Source organism: Pinus tabuliformis, chromosome 4_1 (assembly GCF_031772625.1).
Source record: "Pinus tabuliformis cultivar Carrire ecotype Pingquan chromosome 4_1, CPIR1, whole genome shotgun sequence".
Lineage (NCBI taxonomy): Eukaryota > Viridiplantae > Streptophyta > Pinopsida > Pinales > Pinaceae > Pinus > Pinus tabuliformis.
The window spans coordinates 290,090,084-290,104,615 of NC_142303.1; the positions used below are offsets into that span (position 1 = coordinate 290,090,084).

General features: G+C 42.8%; 1 protein-coding gene across 2 annotated transcripts in view; it reads left to right on the top strand.

The window, feature by feature from the left end:
• The first annotated feature begins 433 nt into the window (after positions 1-433).
• Positions 434-14,532, top strand: part of LOC149175405 (protein STRICTOSIDINE SYNTHASE-LIKE 4-like) — a 34,040-nt gene continuing 19,941 nt past the window's right edge. Inside the window, exons 1-2 of one of the 2 annotated variants that reach the window (XM_089419637.1) lie at positions 434-699; positions 811-1,020. In XM_089419637.1, coding sequence (XP_089275763.1) covers positions 535-699; positions 811-1,020 — 375 coding nt within the window. In that variant the 5' untranslated portion in view covers positions 434-534. The remainder of the gene's footprint in view (positions 700-810; positions 1,021-14,532) is intronic. The other variant, XM_089419638.1, reaches the window with a different exon arrangement.

The following is a 14,532-nucleotide window of genomic DNA, read 5'->3' on the forward strand; positions in this document are numbered from 1 at the left end:
ATAAAAAATGGTTTCAAAGAATATATATTTCCTTCCATACAAACGTAATCATTGACTTATGAAATGAATGTACAACCCGAAAAATAAGCATTCAATAAAATGAAATTTTCACCATTACACACCATCACCAAATCATTTCTAATAATAAGACCATCAACGTTTACTAAAATTAACTACTAATTACTGTTCTTATTAAAATTTGACCATTATAAAATTTACATCGTGAGATGGAGCCCAAATCTCATGTGCATAAAAGGCAGCTAAACCAAAGTATTTTACCAGGTCACTAGACCAGTTAGGAGTAGACATCTGGTATAACATAACAGGCTTGGACAATGAACTGTCGTCATTAATTTAAATATCGAGAGGTCTCCATCGATAAAATCAGCATGTCATGTCATGTCCTGACGTGTTATAGTAAAATCGGCCTGTGGTATCTTGACGAGTTACAGAGAAAGGGACAAAGTATGCCTGTTCTGGTGGCTTGCAAACCTTTTCGCTTCCATCGACAACCCTTCAAGGCGAAACAGAAAAATGGATTTGGTAATCAATCGCTTAACAGGGTTGATCGTAGTTGCAGGTTGTTTGGTTGCTTGGTTTCTGCAACTTATAGCCCACTCGCCCATTGCTCCATCTCCATTAATTCTGCAACATAGTTATAAACGGGAAGGTCCCTTTGCTAAAAACAATGTTTTGCAGGTGAGTGTAGATTAAAGTATATTAATGTACCATAACTATATATGGTTGTTGATCATACTAGGACTAATATTCTGTTTTGCGTAATTGCCAAAATGCATTATATGTGCTCAGGCTGTTGAGAAATTGGGGGAAGGGGTGCTGGACAGGCCAGAAGATACAGCTGTGGACAGCCAGGGATTGATTTACATTGCCACCCGGGATGGCTGGATAAAACGTATGCATTTAAATGGGTCATGGGAAGACTGGAAGATGGTTGGAGGCGCTCCTCTCGGCCTTACTGTGAGCAAGAGTGGTGATGTTCTTATTTGTATGCCCAACCAGGTAAGAGTATATGTCTTAACTATTTTCTGCTAGTTTTACAGACCCCATTTATTTTGGTCAGGTAAAGTGAAAAATTCAAATTGATTTTTGGAGATTTCAGATTTTTTCAAAACCCCTGAATCCTAGTAAAAATTATTAAAAACCCTCAAAAACCTCTGAATCATAGAAAAACTTATTAAAAACCCACAAAACCCCTGATGCGTAGAAAAAATTATTAAAAACCCTCAAAACCCCGAAGCATAGAAAAACTATGTGCTTGGCAATTTATCCATGAAACCGTTCTTAACATCTAATTTTCTGCCAAATTTACCACTGAAATTTCACTGAAAGAAGACAAATCCGGCCAGTTTTAAATAAACGATACCCTGCTTGAAGAAACTTCCCCTGATTTCGGGCGAATCTAAATGGGTTTGTACTACTGCGAGACTTTATACTTCTTGTATTTATATGAGAAATATTTTGTGCAGGGTCTATACCATGTGAATCGGTTCTGATATCGATAGTGAAATTACACTGCATATTTCAAATATTAAATATTAAAGTTTAAAGGGGTTTGTGCTACTGTGAATGTTAAAATTGGCAACTAGGGCCAAACTCCATATGGGTCATCTTATTAATGGAAGCTGATATTTTTCTTGGATCCCTCTCATCGAGAGGTGTAAGATTGATTTAAAGATCATCCGATTCCGATAAGTATTCATAGAGATATGAATTTATTTGTGTTATGGGACAATTCGTCAAGGTCGGCCAACAACCAAATAAACCCCACTTGTGCTCAACGTTTTAGTATAAATAGAGGTGGCCTTCAAGTCATTTCAACACACTTTAGATCTCTTTCTCTCTACTCGTCTTTGGGTTTTAGTAGGAGGAGAGATCCTAAGGGATAACGCTGTCCTAATCCAGAGGGCAGACGCCGGAACTGCTGGGAATAGCTGGAATTGCCGGAACTGCCGGGACTACTACGAAAAGCCGAAATTGTCGGGAATAGCCAGAATAGCCGGAACTGCCGGAATTGTTGGAACTATCTGAACTGTCGGAACTGCTGGGAATAGTCAGAACTGTCGGGAACAACTGGAATTGCTGGGAATAGCCAGAACTGCCAGGAACAACTAGAACAGCCGGGAACGCTGACGCAGAGGGCAGAAGCTGGAACTGCTAGGAAAAGTCGGAACGCCGGGAATAGTCGGAATTGTCGGAACTGTCGAAACGGCCAGGAATAGTGGAAATTGCCGGAACAGCCAGAGCATCTGTCTCCGAAGGAGAGTAGCATGCAAGGGACAACTAACTAACATTAGGACAGTTGCATGGTACTTAGCGGCAAATACACCAAGCATGCAATGTTACAACTAGCATGCAAGGGTTTCTTGGATCCCTCTCATCGAGAGGTGTAGGATTGATCTAAAGATCATCCGATTCCGATAAGTATTCATAGAGATATGAATTTATTTGTGTTATGGGACAATTCGTCAAGGTTGGCCAACAACCAAATAAACCCCACTTGTGTTCAATGTTTTAGTATAAATAGAGATGGCCCTTAAGTCATTTCAACACACTTGGGATCTCTTCCTCTTTACTTGTCTTTGGGTTTTAGTAGGAGGAAAGATCATAAGGGATAACGCTACCTAATCCAAAGGGCAGAAGCTGAAACTGCTGGGAATAATTGGAATTGTCGGAACTGCTGAGGAAAGCCAGAATTGCCGGAATTGCTGGGAATAGCCGAAATTGCTCGAATTGCTGAAACTGCCGGGAATAGCCGGGGATAGCTGGAACTGCCGGAACAGCCGGGAAAGCTGACGCAGAGGGCAGAAGCCGGAACTGCTGGGAAAAGTTGGAACTGCTAGGAATAGCCAGAATCGCTGGAACTGTCAGAACGGCCGGGAACAACCGAAATTGCCGAAACTGCAGGAACAGCCAGAGCATCTGTCTTTGAAGGAGAGCAACATGCAAGGGACAACTAACTAACATTAGGACAGTTGTATGGTACTTAACAGCAAATACACCAAGCATTCAATGTTACAGCTAGCATGCAAGGGATAGCTAGCATGCAACAGCAAGCATGCAAAGGACAACAAGCAAGCTAGGGACAACAAGCAAGCAAGATGCAGCCAGCACATAGGTCAGTATGGCAACATGGTGCAATAATGGCACATAATGCAGTACAGTGATGGGTATAGTCATGATTAATGAAGCATGATGAGATGTAGCATAGTGATGATGGGTGCAGCATGGTGTAGTACGGTGAGGTGCAACATGATGACGAAATGTAGCACAACGATAGGTGAAGGAGTCACCTTGGAGAATCAGTGGAAGCAGCATGTCTTCAACTGATCTCATATATCATCTTCTTAGAGATGACCTATGTTCTTATCTAGATAAGTCAAAGTGTTGACTTCTGTTGTAAACGTACTATCTCTCTCTCTCTGTTGAACTATTGAAGAACATATAAGAAGAATTGCTTAAGGGTTTCCCCACATTGGGGTTTGTCCCTGGCTAGCGCCACATCTTGTGTCCTCTTGTCTTGGCTTGTCTTCTGCGATTTATGTTTATGTTCTATCTGCAATTTGCTTTAATGCTGATGTGATTGCTAATCTGGAAAAGATATTGAGCTAACTGTGAAAATTGAAATAAATTGCTCTAAGCATAGAACATACCTAAAATTAACATGGTATCAGAGCTGAGGTGAAGACAATGCCCAAGCAAGAGTGAAAAAGCAATCACTGAAGACAGTTGGGAAATGACAAAAGGATCAGTGGATTCCTCATACCTCTTCAAATTCACCGAGGGTGAAGTCGAAGCAGAGAATATTATCAGAATGGCGCAGCCGAAGTTTCTGATGGCCTACCTTAAGATCACTTCATTGGGAAGCCCGGATCTAATGTTGTTTCTCATAAGATAAAGAAGCGTTATCTTGTATTGGCCCTCTCCTTCAGTTTCTTTGGGAATCTGGCTTATCGATCGTAGTGCTTCAAGGCACCTCATCAGATAGAAGGGTGCTCTCTCGAATTTGGTAGACACAGAAACAACCGTGGGATTATACTTGGAGTCGATGCCACCTATTCTGGAAAGGGTGTATGGAATGTTACCTCTCAATTGAATGAGGGTAACTCTATTCATTTACAAGAATCTCTTTTATGTACCTAATCGCAAGAAGAACTTGCTGTCCATCTCGGAAATGGAAGTCAAAGGTTTTAGGGTGGCATTCATCAATGGAAAGGTACGTGTTAAAAAAATAGAATTTTCAAAGATGCTTTTTTTCATGGGTTCAGGGTTGGCAATTTGTATCAAGTTGCAGGATGGTCCATTGGGGATCATGTTAATTGACATATCGCATCTATAACAACGGAGGTCTACTTATGGGGCCCTACCTGATGTGAGTCAGATGGTGATAGGGATGCCTGAATTCAAGAAGAGCATGAAGGTACATGTCTGAGATGTACCGAAGGAAAATCTTATAAGGGACCATTCCCCTCATGCAGCAGGTGCACAGATTTGGAACAACTCGAGGAGTTTGAGATTCATGATCGGGAATCTCATGTATAAAGGTGGAAAAAAGCCCTCTATGGCTTGAAGCGAAACACCCTGGGCGTAGTATGAGAGGATTGATAGCTGTCTGATGAAGCTGAGATTCACTAGGAGTGAAACCGATCCAAACCATTACTCGAAGGTTGTGGATGATAGACCTCTCATACCGGCACCTTATGAGGACGACCTAATTCTGACAGGTGCAGACCCTCTCATTTGTAGAAGTAAGAGGGAGTTGGATTCCGGATGTGGAATGATACACTGGAAGCCTGTGACTACCTCGAGGATCTTAACTTTCAGAAGTTATATGGTAGTGATGTCGGACCAGAGTTGGGAAATGTCTCTGAGTTTCATAAACTCATTCGCGTTGATGTTCTTGGTGAACTTTTGTCTGGACATATGTTTTGCAGTTAGCATGGTGAACTCATATTTGGTTGAGCCTCACTGGATTGGTGCTAAGAATCTTCTAAGATATCTTCGAGGCACAATCTCTCATGGATTGAGATACACTGCCGGAAATATGAAACTGCATGATTATTCGAATGCTGAGTGGGCAGGCAGTGTGGAGGATCACTAGAGCACTTCTCAGTGCTGGTTCTTTTTGGATTCTGTTTCGATATCGTGGATGAGCATGAAGCAGAAGTCGGTTGCTATAAGCACTGCCAGATCGAATACATAGCTACGAGTATGATCTCGTGTGAAGTTGCATGGTTGCAGAAGCTCTTAAGTGAGCTGTTTACATGATGAATACCACTGTGATTCTCTGTGACAACTAGAGGGGGGATTCAATTATTGAGGAATCCCATATTCAATGATTGCTCCAGCAGATAGACATCAGATACTGCCTTATCTGGGATATGGTAAGTCGATGAGCGAGGAGGCTCCATCGCATTGAGACTGATGTACAGGTCGTAGACATTTGGTTAAAGCCTCGAGAAAGGTCAAATCTGTGACTTTCCCGAACGACTTGGAGTCGGTGAGAGACCTTCTTATAAGGGTCCTACATGTTGCGCTTGGGGTACTTACTGGAGCAACATACGACCACAGGGCGACTCACCCTCCCCTGGTGGTACGCTATGTACAGGATGACATGTTCAACCTTCCCTTGTGATACCCCCTGGCGACTGTGGAACAAGATGATTAGTTATCCTGTAGGTCAGGATGATTAGTTCTCCTGTGGCAACTGTGGAACAGGACGATTAGTTCTCTTGTGGGTCGGGATGATTAGTTCTCCTGTGGGCTGGGATGATTAGTTCTCCCGTGGCGATTGTGGGGCAGGATGATTCATTCTCCTATGGACATGATGATTAGTTCTCCTGTTGAGGCATCCTACCCATGCAATCTGGGACTCATGGGAAGTACCTCTCATCTGATCAATGAGCAGGGAAATGGGGTTAGGGACCATAGTAGTATTATCGATGGACGCATCGATGTATCTACCGTACTCCCTATGCTAGGATGACCTCCATTGATCAGGGATCAGTATGAGTGGTTTGAAACACTCTCTTGTGATATTGATCTGGGATCAATAAAACTGACTTCGGGTCAGTAAGAGTGATGTGACGCTCTCTTTAGATGACACTGACTTCGGGTCAGTAGAGAATGGTATGAGACATTCTCGATCAACTCTTCTTCTTCATGGTTCAGTAGAGCAGAGTTGAGCAGTGCAGGGCATTGATGGCAGAGATAGTACAGTTGGACATATGGATCAGCGGATGGAGTTCTCCCTAGTTGAGAGGGAGTGTTAAAATTGGCAACTAGGGCCAAACTCCATGTGGGTCATCTTATTAATGGAAGCTGATATTTTTCTTAGATCCCTCTCAATGAGAGGTGTAGGATTAATCTAAAGATCATCTGATTCCGATAAACATTCATGGAGATGAATTTATTTGTGTTATGGGACAATTTGTCAAGGTCGGCCAACAACCAAATAAACCCCACTTGTGCTCAACGTTTTAGTATAAATAGAGGTGGCCTTCAAGTCATTTCAACACACTTGGGATCTCTTCCTCTCTACTTGTCTTTGGGTTTTAGTAGGAGGAGAGATCCTAAGGGATAACGCTGCCCTAATCCACAGGGTAGAAGCCGAAACTGCCAGGAATAGCTGGAATTGCCGGAACTGTCGGAAATCGCCGAAACTGCTAGAGCTGTTGGGAAAAGCCGAAACTGCTGGGAACTACCAGAACTGTTGGAACTGCCGGAACTGTCGGGAAAAGCCGGAACTGCCGAAACTGCTTGGAATCGCTGGAATAGCTAGAATTGTTGGAACTGCTGGAACTGCCGGGAATAGCCGGAATTGCCAGGAATAGCCGGAATTGCCGGAACTGCCGGGAATAGCCGGAACTACCGAGAACAGCCGGAACTGCCGGGAATAGCTAGAACTGCTGGAACAACCGAGAAAGCTGACGTAGAGGGCAGAAACCGGAACTGTCGGAACGGCTAGGAATAGCCGAAATTGCCGAAACTGCCAGAGCATCTGTCTACGAAGGAGAGCAGCATGCAAGGGACAACTAACTAACATTGAGATAGTTGTATGGTACTTAGCAGCAAATACAACAAGCATGCAAGGGACAGCTAACATGCAACAACAAGCATGCAAAGGACAAGAAGCAAGCTAGGGACAACAAGCAAGCAAGATGTAGCCAGCACATAGGTCAGTATGGAAACATGGTGTAACAATGGCACATAATGCATTACAGTGATGGGTATAGTCATGATTAATGAAGCATGATGAGATGCAGCATAGTGATGATGGGTGTAGCAAGGTGTAGCACGGTGAGGTGCAGCATGATGATGAAATGCAACACAACGATAGGTGAAGGAGTTACCTTGGAGAATCAGCTGAAGCAGCATGTCTTCAACTGATCTCATGTATCATCTTCTTAGAGATGATCTATGCTCTTATCTAGATAAGTCAAAGTGTTGACTTCTGTTGTAAGCATACTATCTCTCTCTCTCTCTCTGTGCTGAACTATTGAAGAACATATAAGAAGAATTGATCAAGGGTTTCCCCACATTGGGGTTTGTCCCTGACTAGCGCCACATCTTGTGTCCTCTTGTCTTGGCTTGTCTTCTGCGATTCATGTTTATGTTCTATCTGCAGTTGACTTTAATGCTGATGTGATTGCTAATCTAGGAAAGATATTGAGCTAACTGTAAAAATTGAAATAAATTGCTCTAAGCATAGAACATACCTAAAATTAACATGGTATCAGAGCTGAGGTGAAGACAATGCCCAAGCAAGAGTGAAAGAGCAATCACCGTGTTAGCACCTAAATCTGCCCTAGGCTGAAGGAAGGCAAAATTCAGGGTAACCACAAACCACGCTCAGTCTGGTAGCTAGCCCTACCAGAATAGGAGAGGGCTCTCTCCGAGTCACGCTCAGTGAATAGATAAACGAAACGATCTGAAATGACTTACAGTGAAATATTGATCTTAGGCTAGTAAGTGAATATGGATACACGAAACAATTTTTATAAATGACTGAGCTTCTAGGATGTTATGGGACCAACGGACAACAATGAACAGAGAATTTAATACAAAGGCATAGATTACTCCGTGAGGCAAGATAGGCGGAAAGTGTAGCAGTTTAGTTCGAAATAACGCGGAATGGAGAGATTACTTAGGAGAGTGAAAAGGGCATAAGTACATGAATCCTTTTCAACAGAAGAAGAACACTAAACATGAAATTTTCCCACAGGCAGAGCAATAAAATTGAATTCTACCTTATCTAACTCAGAAAATTTCACTGGAAATGAATATGAATTGAACTATGAACATTACAAAATACATATGAAACATAAGAGACACATTCACTATACTCACAACCACATGAATCTCATGAAACAGAGCCGCTGCCTTTCATTAATTCTGTGTAAAAAATATACAATGAAGAAACAGAGTTTCTTTCCCACAGTCTCCCAGAAGTTACAAGCCAACCAACCCTTTGCAAATGGTTTACATACAATATATAGAATGTGCCATGAAGAGATAGAATGCCCAAGGGTTGGGGAGTTACTCAAATCATTACAAAATGGAGATGAAGAGCCAACCATCAGCTACAGGTGCAGCGTTACAAACATGACAAATGGCTTGGGTGACTGTTTGCCTTCCTTCGCCACTTGGATAGAAGCCAATCTGGAGAGGAAATAATTTAAGTGCCGCCTTAAGTGAAAAAAACCGAAATGTAGATGAGCGGGGCCACTTGGAGAAGTCGCGAATCGAAATTTCGCGAAACGGAAGCAAATTTGGCAATTTTTTCTGTGTGCGCCGCGCCATTTTCTCTATGCGCTGCGCTAGTTTGGAGCCTGATTTGAGGCACTTGCAGGTGTCCAAAATGTGCCCAAGTGTTCTTGTTGGAAAGCCTGTCTTGTCTACTTTCTAACCCAACTGGAATTTCTGAATTTGGTGCTCATTTTCCCTCCAAATCTTCATTCTCCCAAGACTGCTTCTTGTGTGTCAAAAAAGGGGCAAAGAGGCCATTGTTTGGGTGTTTTTGACCTCCTGGAGACTCAGATCTTGCCCAAATTTCTTGTCCAAGCACCAGTAGTCATGATTTTTCATGCTGAATCCAAAAATGCAAACCATTCTTCATTTGGAGCTCCCAATTTTTAGCGCCGCGCCACTGGGAGAAAAAACCTGTGTTTTGCCCAAAAATTTGTCATGTGACCAAAATTTCCCCAAATTCCTTGAAATTTGGGCTGGAGGTTCTCTATGGGGTGCTATGCTGTGCCAAAGAAGCCTTAGCCAAGATTCGAAGCCGATCTTGCTCTTTTGCCTCTTTTGCCTCTTTTGTTGCTTTGCTCAATTTCGCCTTCAAGCTCCTTATCCGGGCCCTTGCACTCATGTTCTGTGCCCCGTAATGATAAGCCATGTGTCTCAGCAAAGCATGGTCCTTGTCGGCCTTGTCTAGCAGCCTCTCCAAGTGCATGTTCACGCTCTCGAGATTGGCCTCCCGATCCTCATTGATTTCTTGCTCCAATGACGTGAGCTCAACTCTTCTCCTTTGTGCAGCTTGGCGATGCTCACGAATGTTTTGTAGCTCCATGATCACCCGCTGATCCTCTAGCTGCTTGTTCCTCTGCTCCAGGTATTTCATGTTCCACTTAGCCCTCTCCAAGTCAAGGGATAAGGCCTCAATCACTGATTGCTGCTCCTGGATGATCTCTCTAAGCTCTGCATTTGTCGGTTCTGTATCTGTCTCATCATCATGAAGGAGAACGAATTCTGTCTCTCGTTCACCTGATGGCTCTCCTGAAGGCCCCTCATCATGCATTGGCTCTTTACCTCTGTCCTGTTCCTGTGTCGTCGATGTAGGAAGCGAGGCCCCTTCCACCCCGAGTGGAGATAACACTCGCTTTGCCACTGCAAACAAATGTCTACTGCCTCTCTGATAGGTGATGAATACTGGCATAGTAGCAGTCTCGTGGCGCTCATACTGATGTGAAGGACCACCTATCTCATGCTCTGCCTCTGATACTACCTGTGGAGTGCTGAAGAAGTCACGGGAGATGAAGTCCTCCCAAGAAATGCCCTGCAATCCCAACTGATGATCCACCAAAATCCGGATAAGAGCAAAGTGATAAACACTGTTGAGCTGCTGCTGAGGGGTCTTATGCTGCATGAAAATTTTCATCCTCTCTATGTTCTCGCAAATGAAAAATGGGAGGTTCATCATCCGCACTCTGGTAAAGTGCATGAGCAACCTGATGTGATAGGCATATAGGCGAGAAAACCTCCCCTCACAACTGAAGTACTTCATGATCAATTTCATGAGCGGAGCATACTCATCTTTCAAAAATCTGAATGGGAAGACTCTCGTGAGATGCCTCAAACAACTGGCCTTAATGTAAGGCTCATAATGATGTCTATCCACCTTCTTCTTCTTATGCCACTGTTCTCCAACATTTGGTATGCGTGTTGCCACTGAGATAGTTTCGGGTGTCAATGTGAAGGTGACCCCGGCCAAGGTACACTGACCTCCATGTAGGTGAAGCACAAAAAGACAGGCCAACTCAAGATGAACTCTAACATTTGCCACCCTTTGACAAAATTCAAAACATGCTAGGTGCTGGAAACATGACATAGCAAGCAGGCATGCCTGCAACTCAGTGAGGGTGTTTGGCTCATCTTTAACATGTTTGCCACTCCTATGATGTCTCCTGGGAGCCTGTTCTCCTGAAGCTGTATCACTGTGAGTTTCCCCTAATATTCTGATGAACCCTCAGATGCCATGACTGCTGTTTATAAACTGTATTTAGGCTGCTCCTTTGATGATGGTGAAGCTGGGTGTTGTTTGTGATCTCTGCCACCAAGGGGAACAATGAAACAAGGGAGTATTAGGAGGGGAGTAATGTAATGGGAATAGGGGTTATAGGGAGAATTTTGTTTAGGGATTTGTAGGGATTTTGGGTATTTTGATAAGTTAGGGTTTGGGGTTTTAATAAGGTAGGGTTTGGGGTTTTTATTGAGCGATAGGACGAGGGGAAAGAGAATATGAGTTTGGTAGTGTTATGGTAGTGATAATAGGAAAAATGACATAGGGGAATAAGGAACAGGGGTAGGGTAGGAAAAATAAAGCCTTGGCAGTAGTAACACTGTTACACAACCCTAGCAAAATGGTTTTTCTTTGATGTCTTCTTGAGGTTAACTTTATGAAATTTTTTGCATTTAAACACAGGCACTAAACCACCATATCATTCATAAAAATTGATGAACAAGTGATGTTTCGAGCCTACCTTGCAATTAGAGGGGCCTCACAAAAATTTGAGGGAGTTTGGTGAATTTCTGGGCGCTTTGTCTCTGTGCGCCGCGCTGGTAAAAATTTACACTACGGGCGGGCTCTGTGTGCACCGCGCCCCTGAAACTTCCTCCAACTTGCTCCAAACCACGCGCTTGCACACCCACGACTTTGCAACGTTTCCTCTATGCCTTTGATTGCACAATGAGTTTGATTTTGGATGAAAACTTGTGTATAAAGACTTGGAGGTCATGATTTAAATTTGCTTTTTCAAAAAACCCACTTTTCTAATGTCATGTTTGGCACTTTTTCACTGACTTTAAAACAACCCTGATTTTCACTTTTCCTCTGAAATTTTGGCTCAAACGATGAAATTTTCGACACTCTTTGCAGGGATTGCATGACAGAGCATTTGGCCACGGAAACCATGACTGCACCTGAAGAAATCAATTGTCGACCCTTTTTGAAAATTTTGCCACCAATAACACTGTTTGACTTTTCTTCAAAACAGAGTTTTGAAGAACAGTCGAAGTTTATCAATATGACGATGAAACTTTGTGAATCATTACTTTACAAGTGCATCACTCTGGCCTGCATGGCTTTACTGGACATATTTAATGACCAAATTGATTTAACCCCTAGACCTAATGACCAAAAATGACTTTTGACTGTTAAAGGATGAGACCTTGACTGTCATGGACTCTAGTGATTATTGACACAAAGACCTAAGCCAGCAGGAGCCAGACATGAGGGGAGATGACTAGCATGACCTTCTCCGTCAGATCACGGCATGCCCCTAGCGGAATGCAGTTGAATGAATGGAGTGGGACACCTAAAAATGAAATGCATAGAGAGTTTTGATCTCTGACGGAGGACTGACTAGACCGACTCTAACATTGGCTCCAATGGGGGATGGTAGCTCCTTGGATGTGCCAAGAACAACAGATCTCTGGAAGAGCTGGACAGTGCCTTTCGTCCATTGGGATATGGAGTCATCATTTTGACAACAACACAGGACTCTGACTCATTTATGAAATTAAAATGACCAAAAATTGACTCAAACTTGACATTGAAATGACTCAAAAACTATCTTGACAGACTGAAACCAAACTGAAATAAAAATGGTATTTACAATGATAGTGGAAGCTGCGTTAATAACTCAGCAGTGGTACCGCTTGAGCAGCCGACCATTGATCGGGTCCCCTGGACTATCCTCCCCGTTCATTTCCTTCAAAAGAAAGGCATTCTGACCCCTATATGTTGCAATCTTGAAAGGACCTTTCCAAAGATTCTCGAACTTTCCGTGCTTACCTTTCTCTTCATTCCTTGCATCCCACTTCAGCGCCACATCATCCAACTGAAATTTATCTGCCTTTGCTTTTCTGTCATAAATTTTCTTTATTTCTCCTGCAATTTGGATGTGTTTTGAAAACTTCTTCTCTTGTCTGCTGCAAGTGGATCATTTTTTTCAATATTCTCTGCATGGGATCTACTTCACTGCCGGCCTCCTGAAGAAGTTTGACTACTGGGACAGTGAGAGAGGTGGGAAATACTGTGTCAACTCCATAAACAAGCTCAAACGATGACATACCAATGGATTTTTTCTGACTGAACCGATCTGCCCAAAGCGCATGAACCAACCTCTTATTCCAGCTCTTTTTATTTATTTCCAGCAGCTTTTAATGATGTTGACCAATGATTTATTCGAAGACTCTGCCAATCCATTGCCTTGCGAATGATAGGCAGTTGAATGACCCAAAATGATATGATATTTATGACAAAATTCTACCATCCTTTTTTATTTGAAAGCTGCTGCATTATTGGTGATTAACTTATTCGGACAACCAAAGCGAGAAAATATGTTATTTTCAAGAAAGGAAATGATTACCGTATCTGTAGCTTGTCTGGTGGGAGTTGCCTCAATCCATTTTGTGAAATAATTTGTTGCTGTGAGGATCCATCTATGCTGACCAGAAGAAGCGGGATGAATTTCACCAATGAAATCCAACCCCCACTGCTGGAAAGGAGCGCTCACCTCAATAGGCTTAAGTGGCAAAGGCTGTAATTTCTGTTTTCCTTCGAAAATCTGACATTTATGACAGCGCTTGACCATCTTGTACACATCAGCAAACAATGTAGGCCAATAGTACCCTGCTCTCAAAATTTTATTTGCTGTTGACTTCCAAAAAAGGTGACCACCACACTCTCCTCCGTGGAAATCCTCCATGACTTTCTTTGCCTCCTCTTCCACCAAACAATTTAACAAAATGCCACCGGGATCTTTCCAATACAACGCAGAATTTAGAATGCAAAACTTGGCAGCCTTCAACTTGAGTGTTCTCGCTTTATTTCTAGTCATGTCGGGCGGTGGTGATAGATTTTTTAGCACATATATTATATCTGAATACCATGGGGACAGAGCAAACATTTCAGATACCTGAATGGATGATATTTCCTCGTTCTCATCGGACATAGCAGCGATCAGATTTATGTCCAAGGCATGCAAGTTTGATTCGGCCATTAACTTCGCCAATCCCTTTCCTTTGAACAGCTTTGTGGGCTTTATTTCCGCATCATATTCCAGTAGGGCTGCAATCTATTTGCCTCTTCTTCCTTCCGGATCGGTCTGCACTAGAACATCTTTTACAGCAGCGTTAGGAACATAGGCCAGAATATGAGAATGTAGAATATATACCCGGAAATCCTTCAATGCCTTCACCAGTGCCAGGGCTTGCTTCTCAATGATGTTGTACTTTAAAGCTGCATCTCTTATAGCCCTGCTGAAGAATGCTATGGGTCTTTCGTGATCATCTCTTTTCTACAATAATACTGCTGCCATAGTGTGCTCCGAAGCAAATGAAAACAATATGAAATCCTGAGTGTAGTCCGGGCTGACTAGAACTGGAGCTGAAGAAAGGGCCAATTTGACCAAATTGAAATATTTTACAGCCTCCTCTGTCCATTTCACTTGGCTGTCCTTCTTGAGCATGTTGGTCATCTCTCTTAAGTGTTCAGCAAGATTAGGCACAAAGCGACGCAGAAAATTCATCTTACCATTGAACGATTGTATCTCTTTTTTATTCCGGGGCAGATCGATTTGCTGAATTGCTTGCACACGTGCTGGGTCAATACGAATGCCATCTTTTGAGATAATATGCCTGAGTAATTTGCCTTCCTCCATGGCAAACAAGCTCTTCTTCGGATTCAGCGACAAGCCATATTTTCTGCACTTTTGAAAGACAGTTTTTAGA